At 52.1% G+C, this 24,032-nt stretch overlaps 2 protein-coding genes across 7 annotated transcripts in view; one reads left to right on the forward strand and one right to left on the reverse strand.

The window, feature by feature from the left end:
* Positions 1-16,463, reverse strand: part of LOC142245241 (SCAN domain-containing protein 3-like) — a 40,401-nt gene extending 23,938 nt beyond the window's left edge. Inside the window, exon 1 of the mRNA XM_075317808.1 lies at positions 16,315-16,463. The gene's annotated coding sequence lies outside the window, so the exon portion shown is untranslated. The remainder of the gene's footprint in view (positions 1-16,314) is intronic.
* PGAP1 (post-GPI attachment to proteins inositol deacylase 1) overlaps positions 16,224-24,032 on the forward strand; it is a 1,652,111-nt gene continuing 1,644,302 nt past the window's right edge. For 4 of the 6 annotated variants that reach the window (XM_075317801.1, XM_075317803.1, XM_075317806.1 and 1 more), the window contains exon 1: positions 16,225-16,855. In XM_075317801.1, the coding sequence (XP_075173916.1) occupies positions 16,733-16,855 (123 nt within the window). In that variant the 5' untranslated portion in view covers positions 16,225-16,732. Of the gene's footprint in view, positions 16,856-24,032 lie in introns of all 6 variants that reach the window. The other 2 variants (XM_075317804.1, XM_075317807.1) reach the window with 2 other exon arrangements.

The raw sequence follows: 24,032 nt of genomic DNA on the forward strand, positions 1-24,032 counted from the left end.
TGCCATTGGTTTGGGCATGATAAGGCGTGGTCCGGATTTTCTTGCAGCCGTACAACTGGCAGAATTCTTGGAATACCTCCGCTTCAAAGGCCGGACCCTGGTCGGTAAGCACCCTCTCGGGGTACCCATGCGGTCGACAGAAATAAGCCTGGAACGCTCTAGCGGCGGTACGGCCGGTTAGGTCCTTAACTGGGACAACCACCATGAACCTTGAATAGTGGTCTACAATGGTCAAAGCGTAGGTGTACTCACTTCGGCTGGGGGTGAGCTTCACATGGTCGAGGGCAACCAGCTCCAGCGGTTGATGCGTAATGATCGGGTGTAGGGGTGCCTTCTGGCTGGCCTCGTCCTTCCTTCTCAATGCGCAGGGGCCGCATTCTCGGCACCAGTCCTCCACAGATTCCCGCATTCCACTCCAATAGAACTGCTCTCTCAACAACATCTCCAGCTTCTTCCACCCGAAGTGCCCAGCACCATCATGGTATGCTTGCAAGACGGTGGGCACGTTAGCCTGGGGAATTACTAGCTGGCGAACCTTCTCGTGGGTCTTCGGGTTAATCAGCTCACGATACAACTTCCCCTGGTGTAGGTACAGCCGGGTCCGTTTTCGCCACAGACGTTGGGCTTCGGTAGGGGCGGCAGGGTCTATCCCCGCAGAACCCTATTCCACCAGGGTCTTGACCAGGCGGACAGCAGGTGCCTGGTCCTGAGCTTCTTGCCACTCCTGACTGGGCAGCGGGTCTAGGTTCACCCGTTGTTGATGGACATGCACCTTCTCAGTTAGCAGCCGGTGAAATGCAGGCAACTCGATCTCTTCGAGGTCGTCATCCTCTGGCCCCTCCTCCGACAGGTGGGGCATCGGGGGGAGAGTGCATCGGCATTAACGTTAGTACGGCCGGCCTGGTACTTGATGGTGAAATCGTAGTTGGCTAACCTGGCCACCCACCGCTGCTCCAACGCGCCCAGCTTGGCTTTATCTAGATGGGTCAGCAGGTTATTGTCCGTGTAATCGGTGAACTTGGCTGCTGCCAGGTAATGGCGGAATCGCTCGGTGATAGCCCACACCAGTGCTAAGAGCTCAAGCTTGAAAGAGCTGTAGTTCTCAGGATTCCTCTCAGTCGGTCGGAGTTTTCGGCTAGCATAAGCAATCACCTTCTCCCTTCCGTCTTGGACCTGGGAGAGAACAGCCCCCAAGCCCACATTGCTGGCATCGGTGTAGAGGATGAATGGGCGGCTGTAGTCGGGGTACGCTAGGATTTCCTCTCCGGTCAGAGCCACTCTCAGGCGGCGGAAGGATTCATCATACTTTTCTTCCCACACCAATGGGGCTCCTAGGGGTCTACCACCCTTGGTCTGTCCCACGAGGAGGTCTTGCATGGGGGCAGCCATCTTCGTGTACCCCTTAATGAAGCGACGGTAATATCCCACCAGGCCCAGGAACTGCCTCACCTCCCTCACTGTGGTCGGTCTCGGCCAGTCTTGGATGGCAGTGATCTTCTCGGGGTCGGGGGCGACACCCTCCGCACCCACCACATGTCCAAGGTACTGCACTCTGGGCTTCAGCAGATGACACTTGGAGGGTTTCAACTTCATCCCATACTTAGCAAGGGACACGGACACCTCGGCTAGGTGCTCCAGGTGGGCTTCATACGTCTGTGAGTACACAATCACATCATCTAAGTACAGCAAGACGGTCTCGAAATTTAGGTGCCCCAGACAACATTCCATCAGCCGTTGGAAGGTTCCGGGGGCATTGCACAGCCCGAACGGCATACTGTTGAACTCACAGAGTCCCATAGGAGTGGCGAAGGCAGTCTTCTCTCGGTCTTCAGGCGCCACGGCCACCTGCCAGTACCCACTGGTGAGGTCAAGGGTAGAGAAGTAGGTAGCGGTTCTCAGCGCGGCCAGGGACTCTTCAATACGGGGCAGAGGGTAAGCATCCTTATGCGTTATCTGGTTAATCTCCCGGTAATCCACACACATCCGCATGGTGCCATCCTTCTTCTAAACCAGCACCAACGGGGCGGCCCAGGGACTACAGCTGTCCCTAATAACCCCCCGCCTCCTTCATGTTCCTCAACATGTCTTTGGCGCATTGGTAGTGTGCAGGGGGAATAGGCCTGTATCTCTCTTTGATAGAAGGGTGTTCACCGGTAGGGATGTGGTGTTGAACCCCTTTAATCTGCCCAAAATCTAGAGGATGTTTGCTAAAAACTCGCTCATACTCCTGTACCACCCGGTATACCCCTTCCTTGTGATGTGTGGGGGTATCATCAGTGCCGACGTGTAGCTCTCGACACCACTCGTCTAACTCCCCCAGGGATGGGTGAGGACTGGCAGTAGGCGGTGAGATCGGGGGAACGGCCTCATGAATGGTGTGGGGATCTAGAGTGAGCAACTTGGCAAGGGTAGCGTACCGGGGAAGCCTAACCTCTTCCTCCCCACAGTTCAACACCCTTAAGGGCACTCTCCCTTTCTTGACGTCTACCACCCCTCGGGTGGCCATTACTGTGGGCCAGTGTTCGGAGGGCATGGGCTCTATCATGGCGGGGTAGTCTTGCCCTTGGGGCCCTACACCAAATCATCATCTCACTCCTGGGAGGCACAATCAAAGGGGCCGTATCCATCACTCTCACTCCTCCAATCTCTCCTTCTGTCGAGTTCACATGCTGGCGATACATCAGGGCCCGGATCTCACGCTGCACAGCTCTCTGTCGGCTCCCCGCCGCTGTGGCGGCCAGCTGCTGCAGTAGGGTCAGCACCTCACTCATACAGTGCTCCATCACATTAGTCCCTAGCACTAGTTTTGGGTTATGATCACTGGGTTCATTCATTATTACAATCAACCCCCTAGTGTTGCAGTTCAGCTCGTCCCAGTCATGGCCACTTGTTTGTACCCCACTTGGGTCAATGGGAGTCCATCAGCGGCAATCAGTGTCATGCTGCCATCTGGAGGGGCTAGTTCGTCCTTCCCCCAATACCGTTGATACAGTGTGTATGGTATTGTGGTTACCTGAGATCCAGTGTCCAGGAGAGCCATCAGCGGGATGCCGTCCACTGCCAGGGGGATGATGGGCCGGGCTCCGATGTACCGGTCCCACCAGTCGGGGGGGCCACTGGGTTCTACTCCTGAGGATTGGCCCGTGGCCCCAGGGGTTGCTCGTTTAACGGACACCATCGGGAGTAGTGGCCGGGCTTGCTGCGCCTGTAACAAATCGGAGGTCCATACCGTGAGTCATTGGTCCTTCTCCGCTGCATCCAGGGGACGTCCTCGGGGCTGTCGGCGAGCTGCATCTTCCTCGGGGGCTGGGACCTGGTCGGAGGCTGGAGTGCGGCGAGGATCTTAGCGAGGTTCCCATCCATGCGGCGGACCTGGGCAGCCAGCTCCTCCATCATTCCACTTGGGGCTGCAGGTACCGGAGGCGTTGGGAGGGCAGGGGCCACCATGACGGGAGCCGTCTCAGCTGGCCATGGGGCTGTCTCAGGGACTTCCGATGCTGGGGGCTGCAGCGCTTTAATGGCCCGTTCCTTTAACCCGGCAAAGTCCACATCAGGGTGTTCTAGGGCCCACAGCCGGAGTTGTTTGCGGTCCTCCGAGGACCACATCCCCTGTACAAACTGCTCAACTAACAATTTGTTGCTGTCCGCATGATTAATGGTGTCTACCCGCTTTAGTGTGTGGAGGGCGGTTTGCAGATGCAAGGCGTAGTCCCGAATACTATCCGCGGGCCATTGCCGGCATTGATAAAACTGCATCCGCAGCTCGGCTTCGGTACGGGTCTCAAAGGCAGTCTGCAGCTTCTCAAAGATGGTGGCTACAGAGGACCGGTCCCTCTCGGCCTAGGTCTGCGCCCCCTGCTCAGCCGCACCGGTTAGCTGCCCCAGCACTACCGCTGCACTTTGCTTATCAGTCAGGGGGTACAGTTCTAGTAGCGGGCTAAGCTTCTTCCGGAAAACCTGCAATGAGTCAGGTTTCCCATCGTACTGCCAAATAGGAATAACGTTTGGAACACCATTCTAAGTCCGAACTGGGTGCAAAAACCTAAAAAAACATCACTATGGGGAGATAAGGTATGCACACCAGTGACTATGTAAGGGGAATACATGAAATAGCAGAAACTGCTGTGTGAATACTGACTTGAAAAATCCAATAGCTATATGCAAGAGTGAATATAGCTATTGTATATTATGTATGTAATAGGTACCTATTGCCAATCCATATCATACGCATAAATAGCCTGGGTCTCAGCTTCCCATACACGGTAGGTTTTTTAACTGCATGAGAGGGCACACACAAGCTAGGGACCCCAACGTAGAGAAATACTTTGGCGTAGTGTTGGGGCTCTATTGCATTGATCAATTCAGTAGCTAAATTTCTCTTGATTCATATGTTCATGGCAGTAGTGCAGATTCCATTTTTCACATATTCACTCTTGCATATAGCTATTGGATTTTTCAAGTCAGTATTCACACAGCAGTTTCTGCTATTTCATGTATTCCCCTTACATAGTCACTGGTGTGCATACCTTATCTCCCCATAGTGATATCCCATCGTACTGCGGCAGCCAGGTAGCTCCGGGCACATAGGGCAAGGAGAACGGCATCACCTGAGCGAGAGCTGGGGCCGCGGCACCCCCCGCCAGTGCGGCCGGGACCTGAGCGGGCCCATTCCCATCCACGGGTGCCACTGCGGCGGCGACCGCCGCTCCTCCAGCGGCTCCGTCGGGCGCAGACATCTTGTTTCCGTACCCCTTAGTCTTTTTCCGGCTCCTCCTCTACAGGGGCGGGGTTTCGGCTTTTGCGCCTCCACTGCTCGAGGAGACGATCGAGCGGGGACTTTTGGCGCCCAAAATGGCGGCTTCTCAAAATCTTCGGCCGGACACCTCCGGCGGTCACAAGGCGCACCTCTACCAGACGGCAGAGCGGTAAGATCCTGTTCGTGACGCCAAGTTGTCGCGGGCGGGGAGGGGACGCTGCGCTCACAACGCTCGGGTCCGGCGCTGCTGCTGCTTCGCTTGCTGCTCGGTGGCTCGAGCGGTGGGCCGGATCCGGGGACTCGAGCGGCGCTCCTCGCCCGTGAGTGAAAAGGGGAATGGTTTGGGGGATTTATTGTCCGTGACGCCACCCACGGTTGTGGTGAGGTTGTGACATTACCGCTGTTCTGGACGGGGATCCCGGGAGCGATGACAGGGAGCAGCCTGGATGTTGTTTTTCCCCTCCGTGGGTAGGGGGGGTTGGTTGTCCCGGGGCCCGGTGTGGGAGGAATGGCAGGTGGGTTGCGGGACCTGGTGAGGTGCAGGGTCGCGGGGGCAGCGCGGTGCCACACGGCACGGTGGTACTCACTCAGCCAATGATGAATGCAAAGTCTCCGGTAAAACAAACGGCTGGATGGACGGGTCCCTCAGATGGCTGCGGTGGTTCTTCTCCCAGTAGGTTGGCGGTGACTGCCTTTCCCTGCACCTGTTATGTTCTCGGTTCTGGTGGCTTCCCACCGGTAACCCGCTCCCCAGCTTGGATGGATGCTGAGGGAGCCCCTTTTGCCCGCAGGCTCTGGCCCTGGGAACTATAGCCTTGGCGGTGACTGTATTTCCCTTCACGGTTTGAGCGGTTGCCTTCAATCGGGTCTTGACTGCTGGGAAACCCCGGAGGTTCCCTTCGCTAACGGATTTGACCGGTTTTACGGCGACTCCAAGCCTGGTCGGGGTCCGTAGGCCCTGCCGAATGGTGCTGGCTTCTCTTCGCTCCCCGATCCAGTACCGGCGGGCCACCGCCCGTCCCCGGTCCTTACGGTTCACGTCAATCAGCCCCTCCTGCAGACGTCTGCCAACCTTGCTGTATGTGCCCGGTGTTATGATCCGGAACCATGGAAGATCACCACAAATCATTGGCAAAAAGGTGACAAGAGCATTGGCAACTAATCTGGCCGCCATCCCCTTACTTACCAACACAACTAGAAGTAGCCGAGGGGTGAACTAACATCCTGTGCACCGCGAACCCAGCCGGAGAACTAACTATCCTAAAAGGTAGGAAAGATGAATAACTCTCTGCCTCAGAAAATAGACAAGAATAGCAAGCCCCCCACATTCAAAGACTGCGGTGATATAGGAAAAACACAATACACAGGTAGATGACAGGATTAGCAAAAGGTGAGGCCCCCGCTGACTAAAATAGGAAAGGACAGGAAAGGGACTGATGGTAGCCAGAGAAAAACCCTGCAAAATACCAATTTCCTTATAGTACAAAATGGCCCTCAGATCGTTCGATCTGAACTCCGTCCTATACCAGGTGCCCTTGTCATACCAATGAACAGAAAACAAGAATTATAACAAATTCAACAAGCCATAAACACATGGACCCAAAGGAGCTATACTCCACACAGAACTGCAGGGAGTTCCTCAACAATCCACTGAGGGGGAAAATCCCTGGAAGGAAATAAACTGAAACCAACCACAACAAATAACAAACCCAGATAAGCAAAAGAACCAGGCAATAAGTTAAGGTACTGTCACACATAACGAGATCGCTAGCGAGATCGCAGCTGAGTCACCGTTTGGTGACGCAGTAGCGATCCCGTTAGCGATCTCGTAATGTGTGACACTTACCAGCGATCAGGCCCCTGCTGTGAAATCGCTAGTCGTTGCTGAATGGTCCAGGTAATTTTCTTCAAAGGCGATGTCCTGCTGGGCAGGACGCATCGCTGTGTTTGACGCTGTGTGACAGGGTCACAGTGACTGCTGAGATCGTTATACAGGTCGCTACTGCGACCTGTATTGTTCCTGCATCGCTGGTAAGATCTGACTGTGTGACATCTCACCTGCGACCTCCCAGCGACTTACCTGCGATCCCTATCAGGTCGCCTCGTTTTCGGGATCGCTGGTAAGTCGTTGTGTGTGACTGGGCCTTAAAGAGCAAGAACTTATCTGGAGTGGATGTGATGTAGAGCAGGATTAAGCAGGCTGGAGATACAAAGAACAACTGACATCCGGCAACAGCCTGCAATCAGACCAGTACTTAAATAAGCAGAGAGCTAGGAAAGGAAACACCCACTGCACAACACACCTGGTCTCTGTCTAAACCCTTCCTGGCCACCAGAGGAAGCCTCCCAGCAGCCAAGACATAACTAACATTCACAACAGCCCGGGCCACGCACCCGGCCACGGTCAGTCTGCTCCACTACCACTTCACTCTTCAACTCGACTCTGCACTACTCTGACTTCCTTTTCCCGCCTCCAGGACTGTGAACTCCTCGGTGGGTGGGGTCAACCGCCTGGCTCCACCCCCTGGTGTGGACATCAGCCCCTGGAGGGAGGCAACAAGGATTTTTGTCTGACTTCGATGTGCCTAGCCGGGGTGTGGGGTGTGTTGTTGCAGTACCTGTGACGTCCTGGCTTGTCCAGGGCGCCACACTTACAGAAAACGTTTGACCTCCATCATTGCCAACAAAGGATATATAACAAAATATCGAGATTAACTTTTGTTATTGACCAAATACTTATTTTCCACCACAATTTTCAAAAAAAATCTTGCCAAATCAGACAAGATAATTTTCTGAATTTGTTTTCTCATTTTGTCTCTCATACTTGTGGTCTACCTATCATGTCAATTACAGGCCTCTCATCTTTTTAAGTGGAAGAACTTGCACAATTGGTGGCTGACTAAATACTTTTTTCCCCCACTGTAAAGTCACAGCACGTGATTATGGAACATGACTGCTGCTGTGAGCTCCAAGCAGAGAATGAGCCACGTGATCAGCGGTCATATCACTCAGGTTAGCCGCGGCCACAGCTGGAGATTCCCACGGTCATCCACCTGTGACCGCAGGTAACTTGACCTCATGTGACTTTAGTGACCTCACCTGAGTTCATTGAGGTCCCCTGAGGTCAGGTTACCTGCGGTCACAGTGGAGGACCATGGGAACCTCCTGCTTGGCCGTGGGTAACCTGAGTGATGTCACCACTGATCGCGCGGCTCATTCATTCTCTACCTGACCCTCACAGCATTCTATCATGTGACTCAGATGTCGGAGAGCTGGAAACATCGTGGGACCTCGTGTGGATTACGTCGGACCGGCATGGGTGTTTTTGGGGTTAATAAAGAAGCGAAGAAGGGTGATCTTTCTTTGCATCTTATTTCAAATAAAGGATTTTTTTGGTGTTTGTGTTTATTTACTTTCACTTACAGATTAGTGATTGGGGGGGGTCTCAGACGCCTCCCATTACTAATCTAGGGCTTAGTGACAGCTGTGGGCTGCCAATAACCCCTTAATTACCCCTATTGCCATCACACCAAGGCAATCGGGAAGAGCCAGATAAAGTGCTGGGATTGTCGCATCTAATGAATGTGACAATACTGGGCAGCTGCAGGCTGCTAATGTTAGGCTGGGGGGCTCCCTATAACTGTAGGTCTCCCTAGTCTGAGAATACTAGCTCCCAGCTATTTGGCTTTATCTTAGCTGGTTATCAAAATCGGAGAGGGGGGACTCTATTTTGATACACAACCATGATAAGCGCACAGCTGAGGCCTACAGCCTGTAGCTGTGTCTTTATCTGTGCTGGATATCATAATATGGGGGGACTCTACGTCAATTTATTTATTTTACTGTACGAAATACACCTGCAGACCGGGTCTGTGATTGGAAGCGTCAGACAGGCTGTCACTCAGCATGGGTGCACGTCTGAATGCAACTAATCGCAGACGCCGGTGTGTGGGGGATGCAGTGAATATGCATGAACTTAATGAAAGGCCCTGAAAGAAGAATGTGGGAGCAGTATGACAGCTGCGCTGGAGATTTGGTAAGTATGAAATGCTTGCTCCTATCCCTTTATGCCAGATTCTGGTCCCCATAGATTATATGGGGACCATCATCCGGCCAGATACCAGGAATCAATCCCCTGCCGACCCGAGTCAGCAGGGGACTGATTTGCGAGTCCTCCCATCACTAGTGAAACACGCAGGGACAAGACCCAAAAAGATTAAACATGCTGCAGTTTGTCAGAAGTTTGTGACAAAAACTGCAGACAAAAAAAAACTGCAACGTGCGCACAGCAACTCTCAATTCTAATAGACTTTGCTGGGAAGTCAAAAGTGAGAACTTTCTGACAACAAAACTGCGGCAAAAATTGCAGCGTGCGCATGTAGTCTTAGATTTATCCCTTTAAAATGGTGGTTTGTTTAATCTTGCAGTAGGTAATTTAACACCATCAACCCTGCTTAAAGCCCCTTTCAGACGTCAGTGTTTCAGGTACATGTGACATCTGTTGTTAAATAGGATACCACACGTACCCATGTGATTCTATGATGTGTGAGGTAACGTGGTCGGCTGCGCGGCAGAAGACACGGGATCCAGGCGCCAATGGTCACAGCACACAGTTTATTGCACAAAACCAAATCCAAAACTGCACACAACACGTTTTCCGGAATATCCTCCTCCAGAACCAACAAGCCAGATTCCAGAAATGGCTCACATGTGCTTCTTCGGCAGAAGCTTAGGGAGTTGTGTTCACTCCCTCACACTAGGGGCCCCACACCCCGGTTCCTGTTTCCTTTTAACCCTCCTTTCAGCCTGCAGGGAAACAGCAATAAACCCTGGAGTGGAGTTGCTTTCTATACATGGAGGGAGCACAACCGGGGCGAGACGTACCGACCGTCATAGACAACCCCGGTCACAGTCTCACAGATGTTACTCAAACGTCCGTGTCTTTGAAAAAAAATGTTTTTCTATACTCACCTGTCTCCAGCGCTGCAGTCTTCGGCGCTGCTGTCACTTGATTTTGACCCCCGCTTTTATGCTCATTACATATTCACTGCAGCATGGACCTGGAAGCAGCAGCATCGCCGGAAACGTCAACATCGGGGACATGAGCGCCAGGGACAGGTGAGTATCCAGCAAGCAGTGTGTGTGTGTGCGTGTGTGTGTGTGTGTGTGTGTGCAGTGACGTCAGGAGGTCATCGGAGTATCCAATGAACTCGGACGACGTCCTGACCACGCTACCACGGTTGTAGTGCAAATCAAAAAAGGTCCGTGGAGCCTTTGTTAGGCTGCTTTCACACATCTGGCTTGAGCTCTGTGGCTCACTCCGGCTGTGCAAGCTATGCAACGGATGCGGTGAAAACACCGCATCCTTTGCATAAGTTTTTCCCATGCGGCCCGTCCGGTTTTTGCCGCTTGTGGCATGCTACTGAGCATGCGCAGTGGCAAAAAACCGCATGCGGCGGCCGGATGCGGTTTTTGCCGCATCGCGCCGCATCCGGACGCCATAGGCATGCATTGAAAAATGCGCCGCATCGGCCGAATGCGTTTTTTTTGCCGCACGAAAAAACGCGCTAGGCAATGTTCCATCCGGCCGCCGCATCGGCTAAATCTGCCGCATGCGGCAAAAACCGGATGGAACGCAAGGCCTTGCGGCACAATGCAGCACTAATTAAAGTCTATGCAGAAAAAACGCAACCGGCAGCAAAAAAAAAAAAAAACGGTTGCGATTTTCCTGCAAAGTGCCGGAGTGTGCCGCATTGCAGAAACCGGAGGTGTGAAAGCAGCCTTAGGAGTCTCAACACAGAAAAATAGCCAGATATTCCTCCGGGAAGGACCTAGCCAAGACGTGGCTCTTTTTAGGAGACCACCATAAGCACCATATTAAGTGGCCCTTTTAATCAATATCCAACAAGACAAAACAATCACTGATCTCGGGGAGACTAGCCAGCAAAGGCGCTCAAAACAGTGAAATCCTAGGTGCATTGCCCCCTGGGAAGTATGCAAATCAAATTCCAGGGGGAAATGGTCTACTAGGCATTGCTCACAGCTAGCCAGAATCCTACTCCACACTGATGAGGGGCAACACCCCGAAACAGCTGTCTGTGGATGGATACCTGGCCTTGGTATTTCCATTGTCATATCTTTAAACTCATCAAAGAGTTGGATATTGACTAAAAGGGAGACTTAATATGGTGGTCTTTTAAAAAGAGCCACTCCTTGACTAGGTCCTTCCCGGAGGGATATCTGGCTATTTTTCTGTGTCGAGACTCCTAACAGAGGCTCCACTGACCTTTTTTTTTTTTTTTTATTTGCATAATTCCCAGGGGGCAATGCACCTAGGATTTGACTGTGTTGAGCGCCTTTGTTGGCTGCCGGCAGTGTTTTCTCTGGCTGGTCTCCCCGAGATCAGTGATTGTTTTGACCGTGGGTGTAGTGACAGTTACTTCACGGGTTCATCAGAGTTTTTTGGGAACTCCGATGAACCTGTGACGTTATTGCCTGATTGAGCTGGCATCAACCCCAAAAATATTACCCAGTTTACCACCGCACCAGGGCAACAGAAGAGCCGGGTTCAGCACCAGAATTGGAGCATCTAATGGATGCGCCACTTCTGAGGTGGCTGCGGGATGTTATTGTTAGCCTGGAAAGGGCCAAATAACCATGACCCTTCCCACCCTAATAATATCAGCCCTCAGTTGTCTGCTGTACCTTGGCTGGTTTTAATAAAACGGAGGGAATCTCACAGCTTTTTTGTTTTTAAAAAAAAAAAAAAGCGTGGGATCCAGTTTATTTTTAATAACCAGTAAAGGTACAGCAGATAGCTGAGGGTTGCAACCCGCTGCTGTTCCTCTGCTGGATATGAAAAATGGGGAAACCCGTGCACCTTTTTTTTTTTAAATTAAAAAATAAAAATGCTGCAAAACAGCTAGCTATCTCTATTAAGCTATTCTGTTTCTTTCTGTCTATTATATATGTTCTTTCTTTATATCTCTCTATTTTATCTGTTCTAGCTATCTATCAATTTTTCAAGCTTTGCCTATCTTTTAGGTTGCTTTCACACATCCGGTAGGTGCAGAGCCGGCCAGTCCGGCTCTAAAACCTATACAACGGATGTGGCGAAAAAGCCGCATCCTTTGCATAAGTTTTTTAAATGCGGCCCGTCCGGTTTTTGACACTTGCGGCATGCTACTGAGCATGGGCAGTGGCAAAAACCGCATGCGGCGACCGGATGCGGTTTTTGCCGCATCGCGCCACATCCGGCGTCCATCGGCATGCATTGAAAAATGTGCCGCATTGGCTGGATGCGGTGCGATGCGTTTTTTTTTTGCCGCACAAAAAACGTGCCAGGCAACGTTCCATCCGGCCGCCGCATGCGGCAAAAACCGGACGGACCGCAAGCCCATGCGGCACTAATTAAAGTCTATGCAGGAAAAATGCAAGCGGTAGCAAAAAAAAAAAAAAAGGTTGCGTTTTTCCTGCAAAGTGCCAGATTGTGCCGCACAGGAAAAAACGGAGGTGTGAAAGCAGCCTTACACATTAAAAAACCCATTCCCATGCATCACGCACTTTTTTTTACCAGTCACATGGATGTCACACGTATGCATACACGGACGTCACACGTATGACCATACCAGTACGTGTGGCTTGTACATGTTAAACATGGATGTCTGAAAGGGGCCTAAATGAGTTGTTTTTTTTTTTAAACACTCTGTACTCTACTCCAGTAAACAACTCTCCCTGCACACTGCACTACCAAAGGACAGATAGCAAGGATTTTAGGCTGGGGCCAAATGAGCGTAGTGCAGTGCATGTGATGCGATATGCTAGTTCCCGCTGTGCTGCAAGTGTAAGCTGAGTGTCATGCCACTGTGAAACCATCCTGCGATCGGATCACAGCTGCGGAGGACAGGATTAATGTCCCTATCTCCTTCATTACCAGCTGATGTCATCCAAGTGCAGTGCGATGTTTCACTCGCACCCATAGACTTGTATGGGTCCGAGTGAATACGGATTACATTCCACCAGCAGCATGTGGTGACTGTTTTCTCGGTCCAATTAGGGCTGACAAAATGAACGCAGATGGGAACGGCCCCATAGAGTAACATGGGTCCGGGTGGAATGTTTTTTTTATTTTTTATCGCATTCCACTCTGTGCACTTTACTTGTCATGTGTCTTAGCCCTTAAAATTATCCCTTTAGAATGGCAGTTTGTTTAGTCTTGCAGTAGGCAATTTAATGCAAAACGCAATCAACCTGCCTAAATGGCTTTTTTTTTCTTTCCCTTTTTAAAACACTCCACAGCACCATTATCTGGGCGCCACTGTATGAAGCCCACAACACGATGCTGAAGTTGGTTTCTTATTCGTCCAGTTTCTTATTCGGCAATTTAGTTTTTTCAGTTTTTTATACATTTAACAACAAAAATAACACCTCGCAATAAAAAAATACAATGGACTGATGTGCCCTAATATAAATACACTTAAAACCACCTGTGAAAATTATAAAACTGGCAAAAAAATGGCCATCAAAGTATGTTAGTGAAAGGGTTAAATGGCTTTGGGCCACTGATCTAACACCACAATTGCATATCTAGTGATGCCTCTAATAAAACTCAAGTGACTCCAGCCTGGCCCAAAGGGGTTCTGGGCATCAGAACTGGCATCAAAGTGGGCACACAGCCAATTTTCACAGTTTTGAATAAGTAACTGGCGATTTTGAGGGGTTAAATGGCTTTGGGCCACTGATCTCACACCACATTTACATACCTAGTGATGCCACACATCAAATTCAGATGACACCAGCCTGGCCCAAACAGGCTGGAGTGATCTGAATTTGATGTGTGGCATCACTAGGTATGTAAATGTGGTGTGAGAGCAGTGGCCCAAAGCCATTTAACCCTTCAAAAACACCAGTTACTTATTCAAATCTGTGAAAACTGGGGTTTTGCCCACTTTGATGCCAGTTCTGATGCCCAGATCCTGTTTGGGCCATGCTGGAGTGATCTGAATTTGATGTGTGGCATTCACTAGGTATGTAAATGTGGTGTAAGATCAGTGGCCCAAAGCCATTTAACCCTTCAAAAACACCAGTTATTTATTCAAATCTGTGAAAACTGGGGTTTTGCCCAATTTGATGCCAGTTCTGATGCCTAGAACCTGTTTGGGCCAGGCTGGAGTGATCTGAATTTAATGTATCGCATATCTAGGTATGTAAATGTGGTGTGAGATCAGTGGCCCAAAGCTATTTAACCCCTCAAAAACACCAGTTACTTATTCAAATCTGTGAAAACTGGGGTTTGGCCCACTTTGATGCCAGCTCTGATGCCCAGAACCTGTTTGGGCCAGGCTGGAGTGATCTGAATTTGATGTGTGGCATCACTGGGTATGTAAATGTGGTGTGAGATCAGTGGCTCAAAGCCATTTAACCCCTCAAAAACACCAGTTACTTATTCAAATGTGTGAAAATTGGCTGTGTGCCCACTTTGATGCCAGTTTTGATGCCCAGAACCAATTTGGGCCAGGCTGGAGTCACTTGAGTTTGATTAGAGGTATCACTAGATATGCAATTGTAGTGTTAGATCAGTGGCCCAAAGCCATTTAACCCTTTCAGTAACATACTCTGGTGCCCACTTTGATGCCCCTTTTTTTGCCAGTTTTTTAATTTTTGCAGCTGATTTTGAGTGTATTTATATTAGGGCATATCAGTGCATTGTATTTTTTTTATTGTGATGTTATTTTTGTTGTTAAATGCATAAAAACTAAAAATTGCCGAATAAGAATCTGACAAATAAGGCTACTTTTCCACATCCGGTTTGAGCAGCGCGGCTCAATCTGGCTGTGAAACCTATGCAACGGATGCGGCGAAAACACCGCATCCTTTGCATAAGTTTTTACATGCGGCCCGTCCATTTTTTTCCGGTTGCGGCACGCTACTGAGCATGCGCAGTGGAAGAAACCGCATGCGGCGGCCAGATGCGTTTTTTTCCGCATCGCGCCGCACCCAGCGTCCATAGGCATGCATTGAAAAATGCACCGCAGCGGCCGGATGCGGCGCGATGCAGTTTTTTTGCCAGAGCAAAAAACGTTGCAGGCAACGTTCCATCCAGCCGCGGCATCAGCTAAATCTGCCGCATGCGGCAAAAATCGGACCGAACGCAAGCCCATGCGGCACTAATGTAAGGCTACTTTCACACATCCGGCTTGAGCCCTGCGGCTCAATCCGGCTGTGCAAGCTATGCAACGGATGCGGTGAAAACACCGCATCCTTTGCATAAGTTTTTCCCATTCGGCCCGCCCAGTTTTTGCCGCTTGCGGCATGCTACTGAGCATGCGCAGTGGCAAAAACCGCATGTGGCGGCCGAATGCGGTATTTGCCGCATCGCGCCGCATCCGGCCGCCATAGGCATGCATTGAGAGATGCGCCGCATCGGCCGAATGCGGCGCGATGCGGTTTTCTTTGCCGCACGAAAAAACGTGCCAGGCAACGTTCCATCCGGCCGCCGCATCGGCTAAATCTGCCGCATGCGGCAAAAACCGGATGGAACGCAAGGCCATGCGGCACAATGCGGCACTAATTAAAGTCTATGCAGGAAAATCGCAACCGGCAGCAAAAAAAACCGGTTGCGATTTTCCTGCAAAGTGTCGCATTGTGCCGCAGAAGAAAAAACGGAGGTGTGAAAGTACCCTTAGTCTATGCAAAAAACCCCGCAACCGGCGGAAAAAAAAAAACGGTTGCAGTTTTTCTGCAGAGCGCCGTATTGTGCCGCAGAGCAAAAACCGGATGTGTGAAAGTAGCCTAAGGCTACTTTCACACATCCGGTTTGAGCCCTGCGGCTCAATCCGGCTGTGAAAACAATGCAACTGATGCGGTGAAAACACCGCATCCTTTGCATACGTTTTTACATGCGGCCCGTCCGGTTTTTTCCGGTTGCGGCATGCTACTGAGCATGCGCAGTGGAAAAAAACGCATGCGGTTTTTTCCGCATCGCGCCGCATCCGTCCTCCATAGGTATGCATTGAAAAATGCGCCGCAGCGGCCGGATGCGGCGCGATGCGGTGTTTTTTGCCGGAGCAAAAAACGTTGCAGGGGACGTTCGATCCGGCCGCCGCATCGGCTAAATCTGCCGCATGCGGCCAAAACCGGACCGAACGCAAGCCCCTGCGGCACAATACGGCACTAATGTAAGTCTATGCAAAAAAACCCGCAACCGGCGTTACAAAAGCCGGTTGCGGTTTTTCTGCAGAACGCCGTATTGTGCCGCAGAGCAAAAATCGGGATGTGTGAAAGTACCCCAAGAAACCAACTTCAGCCCCGAATAAGAAACTGGACGAATAAGAAACCAACTTCAGCATCGTGCCCACAACGGGCTCGCTGCGCACCAGAGCCTGCATTCATCGGGGACAGTCTGCCACACACTGGCCCGCATACACAGGGGCTGGGACCGCCCATACACAGGGGGCGCTGCAAACCGAGGCCCGGTCCGCCACACACCGAGCACGGATACACCAGGACCTGACACATACCGGGGCCGGGGCCCGCATACACTAGGGCCTGCCACATACCGGGGCCCGCATACATCAGGGAACGGTCCGCCGCGCACAGAGCCTCCATACACAGGGACTGGGTCATCATACACCGGGGACGTCGCACACCGCCGCCCGCATACACCGGTGTAGCCGGACAGCATTGTTTTCATTGGTTGCGACAACGGTGGCCACGCTCTGAAAGGTTAACGCGCTACCGTACGGTATAGGGGCTTACAGGCAGCCAATCAGTATGCGTTTTATATTGACGAATAGAAAAGGCGGAAATCCTTGCAATATGCGCGACTGATGCATAATGAAATCAGGAAGCGCCTCGTTAGCGTGGACTTCGCTTTGTAAACTTGCAGGTGAAGACAGCCGGGATCCGTAGGACCGGACCGCAGGGCCCCGCCGTGTATTGTGCCTTTTTCCTCTGCAGAGACGCTGTCATTGAGCAATGAGTGCAGTACTTAATGGAGTGTTGCTGCTCCTTGTAGTGCTCGGTGTCCTGGATGTGTTCTTCGTGTATGAGACGAACAGGTGCAGCATGACCTATATGTTCGAATATCCAGAATACCAGGTAGGAGCTCCCATACTGATAAGGTGATCAGTGAGAGGAGTGCGCTCTCAGACCTGGCCCCACACCTTCTATTCCGTTTTCAAGCCTTTTTTTATGTAGTAGGCTAATAATTTCACACATCCAGTTTGAGCAGTGCGTCTCAATCCGGCTGTGAAACCTATGCAATGGATGCGGCGAAAACACCGCATCCTTTGCATAAGTTTTTACATGCGGCCCGTCCGTTTTTTTCCGGTTGCGGCACGCTACTGAGCATGCGCAGTGGAAGAAACCGCATGCGGCGGCCGGATGCGGTTTTTGCTGCATTGCGCCGCATCCGGCGTCCATAAGCATGCATTGAAAAATGCGCCGCAGCGGCGCGATGCTTTTTTTTTTTTTTGCCGCAGCAAAAAACGTTCCAGGGAACGTTACATCCGGCCGCGGCATCGGCTAAGGCTGCTTTCACACATCCGGCTTGAGCTCTGTGGCTCAATCCGGCTGTGCAAGCTATGCAACGGATGCGGTGAAAACACCGCATCCTTTGCATAAGTTTTTCCCATGCGGCCCGTCCGTTTTTTGCCGCTTGCGGCATGCTACTGAGCATGCGCAGTGGCAAAAACCGCATGCGGCGTCCGGATGCGATTTTTGCCACATCGCGCCGCATCCGGCTGCCATAGGCATGCATTGAAAAATGCGCCGCATCGGCCGAATGCGGCGCAATACGGGTTTTTTTGCCGCACGAAAAAACGTGCCAGGCAACGTTCCATCCGGCTGCCGCATCGGCTAAATCTGCCGCATGTGGCAAAAACCGGATGGAACGCAAGGCCTTGCGGCACAATGCGGCATTAATTAAAGTCTATGCAGAAAAACGCAACCGGCAGCAAAAAAAAACTGTTGCGATTCTCCTGCAAAGTGCCAGATTGTGCCGCATTGCAGAAACCGGAGGTGTGAAAGCAGCCTAAATCTGCCGCATACGGCAAAAACCGGACCGAACGCAAGCCCATGCGGCACAATACGGCACTAATGTAAGGCTATGCAAAAAAACCCGCAACCGGCGTAAAAAAACCAAACGGTTGCGGTTTTTCTGCAGAACGCCGTATTGTGCCGCAGAGCAAAAACCGGATGTGTGAAAGTAGCCTAAATCTGCCGCATGCGGCAAAAAAACAGACGGAACGCAAGCCCATGCGGCGCCAATGCAAGTCAATGCTGGAAAAAACCAAACCGGCGGCAAAAAAAAAACGGTTTTGTATTTTCAGCAGAGCGCCTGATTGTGCCGCACTGCTACAGCCGGATGTGTGAAAGTAGCCTTATTCTGGTCTTTACATGGGGAGCGTCTATGAATGTAACAATGTGGCGCAGTCTAAAGACGCCCCAGAAAATCCTGGGAGCAATGCCTACTTGTCTTTCCACCTTTGCCGTATCCTGTTTTTGCATTTTCGTTCTTTCCTACCCTTTGTCCAGGAGCCATAACTTTTTTTATTTTTCCATCGATATAGCCCCATGAGGGCTTGTTTGTTGTGGCACGAGTTGTACTTTTGAAAGACCCCATTCATTGTGCTCCATGCTGTACTGGAAAGCAGGAAAAAAATTCCAAGTGTGGTAAAATTACAAAAAAGTGTAATTCCACAATTATATGTAACTAGAAGGTGGCCCGATTCTACGCATCGGGTATTCTAGAATTTACGTATTGTGTAGTTAATGTATGATTTTTGTTATATAGATGTTGTTGTGTGTAGTTACCAAGTGTTTGTGTAGGGCGCTGCACATGTTCTGGGTGTTGTCTGGGTGTGGCGGGGGGTGAGAGCAGTGTTGTTTGTGTGTTGCGCGGTTTGTGTGGGTGTTGGGTGTGTGTGTGTGTTTTTGGTTGGAGGTATGTTTTGTGCAATGTGTGTTGTGCGGTATGTGCGTATATTTGTGTGTGCCGCGCTGTTTGTGTGTTGGGTGTTGTGTGTGTGTGTGGCGTTGTCTGTGTGTGTGTGTGTCTCTGTAGGGCGGGGTTTGTGGTTTCCAGTGTGTGTGTGTGTGGTGTGTTGTGCAGTGTGTGTGTGTGTGTGTGTTTTGGGGGGAGGTGTGCACCCCCCGTCGAGCTCCATCCCCCATGCTGCGCACCCCCCGTCGAGCTCCATCCCCCATGCTGCGCACTCCCCGTCGGGCTCCATCCCCCATGCTGCGCACTCCCCGTCGGGCTCCATCCCCCATGCTGCGCACTCCCCGTCGGGCTCCATCCCCCATGCTGCGCACTCCCCGTCGGGCTCCATCCCCCATGCTGCGCACTCCCCGTCGGGCTCCATCCCCCATGCTGCGCACTCCCCGTCGGGCTCCATCCCCCATGCTGCGCACTCCCCGTCGGGCTCCATCCCCCATGCTGCGCACTCCCCGTCGGGCTCCATCCCCCATGCTGCGCACTCCCCGTCGGGCTCCATCCCCCATGCTGCGCACTCCCCGTCGGGCTCCATCCCCCATGCTGCGCACTCCCCGTCGGGCTCCATCCCCCATGCTGCGCACTCCCCGTCGGGCTCCATCCCCCATGCTGCGCACTCCCCGTCGGGCTCCATCCCCCATGCTGCGCACTCCCCGTCGGGCTCCATCCCCCATGCTGCGCACTCCCCGTCGGGCTCCAGTCACACATCAGACAGTAAACACGCACACATCTGATCACATACACTCACACACACACCACTTCTCCCTGTGCCCACCGGTGGGCGGTCCCAGCAGCTGTGCTGCACGCCGTGCTCCTCTGCCGACACTCACAGATCCGCTCGCATACACTCACACACACACACATCAGAACACATTCACACACATCCGATCGCATACACTCACACACGCACACACTGACGATATCGCACATACGCGCTCACACAATCACAACATCCGGAGATACCACATGCTTCTGGCCATGTGATCCTCCGGCAGGTCCTGGAAGGTCACTGCACGCACAGATCGCCGCCGAGAAGCAAGCGATATCACGGGATGTTGTGAGTGTGTGTATGCGATCTGATGTGTGTGTGTGTGTGTGTGTGTCTGTTCTAATGTTTGTGCGTGTGTTCCGCCGCTGCAGGACGTGGATGCGATCTGATGTGTGTGTGTGTGAGTGTGATCTGATGTGTGTGTGTGTGTGTGTGTGTGTCCTTATGTGTGTGTTCCGCCGCTGCAGGACCTTGATGCGCTCACCTCGGGGCGAGAGGCCATTCCATGTGGGGGGGCGGAGCCTGGGCGAGCGGCCAATCCGTGCGGGGGGTGGGGCCATGGCGAGCCCAGCGGCCAATCCGCTGTTTGTCACCGTAAGGACACAATTTTGGAGCAAGACAGACAGACAGACAGAATAAGGCAATTATATATATAGACTAGAAGGTGGCCCGATTCTACGCATCGGGTATTCTAGAATTTACGTATTGTGTAGTTCATGTATGATTTTTGTTATAGATATAGATAGATAGATAGAGAGATATAGATATAGATATATGGATGGATGTTGTTGTGTGTAGTTACCAAGTGTTTGTGTAGGGCGCTGTACATGTTCTGGGTGTTATCTGGGTGTGGCGGGGGGTGATAGCGGTGTTGTATGTGTGTTGCGTTGTTTGTGGAGCGCTGTGTGTCTGTCGCGTTGTGTGTGTGTGTGTGTTGCGCGGTTTGTGTGGGTGTGGTGTGTTTTGGGGGGAGGTATGTTTTGTGCAATGTGTGTGTTGTGCGGTATGTGCGTATATTTATGTATGCCGCGGTGTTTGTGTGTTGGGTGTTGTGTGTGTGCAGCGTTGTCTGTGTGTGTGGGTGTCTGTGTATGGCGGTGTTTGTGGTTCCCTGTGTGTGTGTGTGTGTGTGTGTGTGTTGGGGGGAGGTGTGCACCTCCCATCGTGCCCCATCCCCTATGCTGCGCATTCCCCATCGTGCTCCATCCCCTATGCTGCGCACCCCCCATCGTGCTCCATCCTCCATGCTGCGCACTCCCCATCGTGCTACATCCCCCATGCTGCGCACTCCCCATCGCGCTACATCCCCCATGCTGCGCACTCCCCATCGCGCTACATCCCCCATGCTGCGCACTCCCCATCGCGCTACATCCCCCATGCTGCGCACTCCCCATCGCGCTACATCCCCCATGCTGCGCACTCCCCATCGCGCTACATCCCCCATGCTATAATAGTTCTCCTATTATACTCAGAGAGGAGTATAATAGGAGGACTGTAATAGGAGGAGTAGTCCTGGGGGGAGAGGAGTATAATGCCGGCTCCCTGCACATGTGTACCGGGAGCCGGTGTACACTGGTAACTATGATACACATCGGGTAACTAAGGGACCTTAGTTACCCGATGTGTATAATGGTTACCAGCGTTCACGGGCTCCGTCAAGATCCCAGCATCGCAAGGTTATGTCTGGCGCTGCTGGGATCGTGACGGAGCCGGTGTACACTGGCAACTATGATACACATCGGGTAACCAAGGGACCTTAGTTACCCGATGTGTATAATGGTTACCAGCGTTCACGGGCTCCGTCAAGAGATACCCCACCCCCCTGTCTCACCTATGGTATGCGATAACAAGGTCGGTTGTTGATTTTCCAAGTCAAGGGCGGAAATTTGATTAAGAGAAAAAGGGCCAGTTTGACCCCTAATAAGGTCAGTGACCAATTCTATTTTCCCCTCGTCCTGACATTTGGACCTCGACAGCATACCAGTACCCCCACGCTGCGCACCCCCCGTCGTGCTCCAACCCCCACGCTGCGCACTCCTCGTCGTGCTACATCCCCCACGCTGCGCACTCCCCGTCGTGCTACATCCCCCATGCTGCGCACCTCCCCATCGTGCTACATCCCCCATGCTGCGCACTCCCCATCGTGCTACATCCCCCATGCTAGGCACTCCCCATCGTGCTACATCCCCCATGCTGCACACCTCCCCATCGTGCTACATCCCCCATGCTGCACACCTCATCGTGCTACATCCCCCATGCTGCACACCTCCCCATCGTGCTACATCCCCCATGCTGCACACCTCCCCATCGTGCTACATCCCCCATGCTGCGCACTCCCCATCGTGCTCCATCCCCCATGCTGCGCACTCCCCATCGTGCTCCATCCCCCATGCTGCGCACTCCCCATCGTGCTCCATCCCCCATGCTGCGCACTCCCCATCGTGCTCCATCCCCCATGCTGCGCACTCCCCATCGTGCTCCATCCCCCATGCTGCGCACTCCCCATCGTGCTCCATCCCCCATGCTGCGCACTCCCCATCGTGCTCCATCCCCTATGCTGCGCACTCCCCATCGTGCTCCATCCCCTATGCTGCGCACTCCCCATCGCGCTACATCCCCCATGCTGCGCACTCCCCATCGCGCTACATCCCCCATGCTGCGCACTCCCCATCGCGCTACATCCCCCATGCTGCGCACTCCCCATCGCGCTACATCCCCCATGCTGCGCACTCCCCATCGCGCTACATCCCCCATGCTGCGCACTCCCCATCGCGCTACATCCCCCATGCTGCGCACTCCCCATCGCGCTACATCCCCCATGCTGCGCACTCCCCATCGCGCTACATCCCCCATGCTGCGCACTCCCCATCGCGCTACATCCCCCATGCTATAATAGTTCTCCTATTATACTCAGAGAGGAGTATAATAGGAGGACTGTAATAGGAGGAGTAGTCCTGGGGGGAGAGGAGTATAATGCCGGCTCCCTGCACATGTGTACCGGGAGCCGGTGTACACTGGTAACTATGATACACATCGGGTAACTAAGGGACCTTAGTTACCCGATGTGTATAATGGTTACCAGCGTTCACGGGCTCCGTCAAGATCCCAGCATCGCAAGGTTATGTCTGGCGCTGCTGGGATCGTGACGGAGCCGGTGTACACTGGCAACTATGATACACATCGGGTAACCAAGGGACCTTAGTTACCCGATGTGTATAATGGTTACCAGCGTTCACGGGCTCCGTCAAGAGATACCCCACCCCCTGTCTCACCTATGGTATGCGATAACAAGGTCGGTTGTTGATTTTCCAAGTCAAGGTGTAATACTACTGTATGTTCTGAGGATTTCGATTGCGTTAGGGCAATGACAACAGAGACGAGTTCTTGGTACAAGATGTTATATAATATGTCACCACGGTAGATACACAACGGGACTAAACACAGTAAAACACACAAAACGGAGCGAAGGGGATTCCCGGGGCCACGCACCGGACTCCCCCAGGGAGACCACCAGAGCGAACCCCTGTACAGGGACTGTCCGGCAATCAACCCCGGAAGGCCTAAATGTGCGGCAGCCGGTACACAAGGGGCAAGTGGTATAGTCCAGGAGTGTCCGTACGGGATGATTGTCCAGAGTGGTTACGAACCGGGCAGAGTGCTGATCAAAGACGGCAGACTGAGTCCGGGCACAGCTTGAAGAAAACCGGGTATGGTCCAGAGTCGGTCGGTAGAGTTTCAGGAGAATCCAAGGCAATCAGGAAGTAGAAACAGCAAAGCAGGAGCACACAGCAAGCAGTATACTCAGGCACTGGACTGGGCTGAGAGGCGGCCTTTTAAGCAGCTGGACAGGAAGTAGGGCAACAGAACCTTAAACTCCATGTTAACTGAGGGCAAGCTCATTCAAAAGAGAACTGGAAAACCTGGAAACCTGACACAAGGGCGGAAATTTGATTAAGAGAAAAAGGGCCAGTTTGACCCCTAATAAGGTCAGTGACCAATTCTATTTTCCCCTCGTCCTGACATTTGGACCTCGACAGCATACCAGTACCTCTATCTCAATTGAGACATAAGAATCAGGTGGGACTGTTCTATTCATCTGTCATTAACACCATTGCATAATTCATGGATTTGGTAGATGAGTGGATCTAATGGTCGCTATACATACTATATTCATCAAAAGCTACCATTTACTGGATACCACAATTCATGTTATATGCTGAGTAAGGTGTCCCACCCCCCCCCCCCCCCATTTTTTCGTCTACTCAAAGTGTGTGATTTACAGGCTGTGTAGTTTTTTATGCATACTTTAAGAAGTTTACGACAGACCAAATCTGGGGTGCTTGATATAGGCCTCATGTAATATTGTAGGTCATTTATATGTATCACCCCCCCAGCCATTATCTGTGGAAGTGACATATGTGTATGGGATATCTCACCCTTCATTTTACCTGTGATGTATGATATGGGTGATTGTTAATCATACCCTTTTGAATGATAGTGATGGCGCTATA

The sequence above is a fragment of the Anomaloglossus baeobatrachus genome, chromosome 7 (genome assembly GCF_048569485.1).
Source record: "Anomaloglossus baeobatrachus isolate aAnoBae1 chromosome 7, aAnoBae1.hap1, whole genome shotgun sequence".
Classification (NCBI taxonomy): domain Eukaryota; kingdom Metazoa; phylum Chordata; class Amphibia; order Anura; family Aromobatidae; genus Anomaloglossus; species Anomaloglossus baeobatrachus.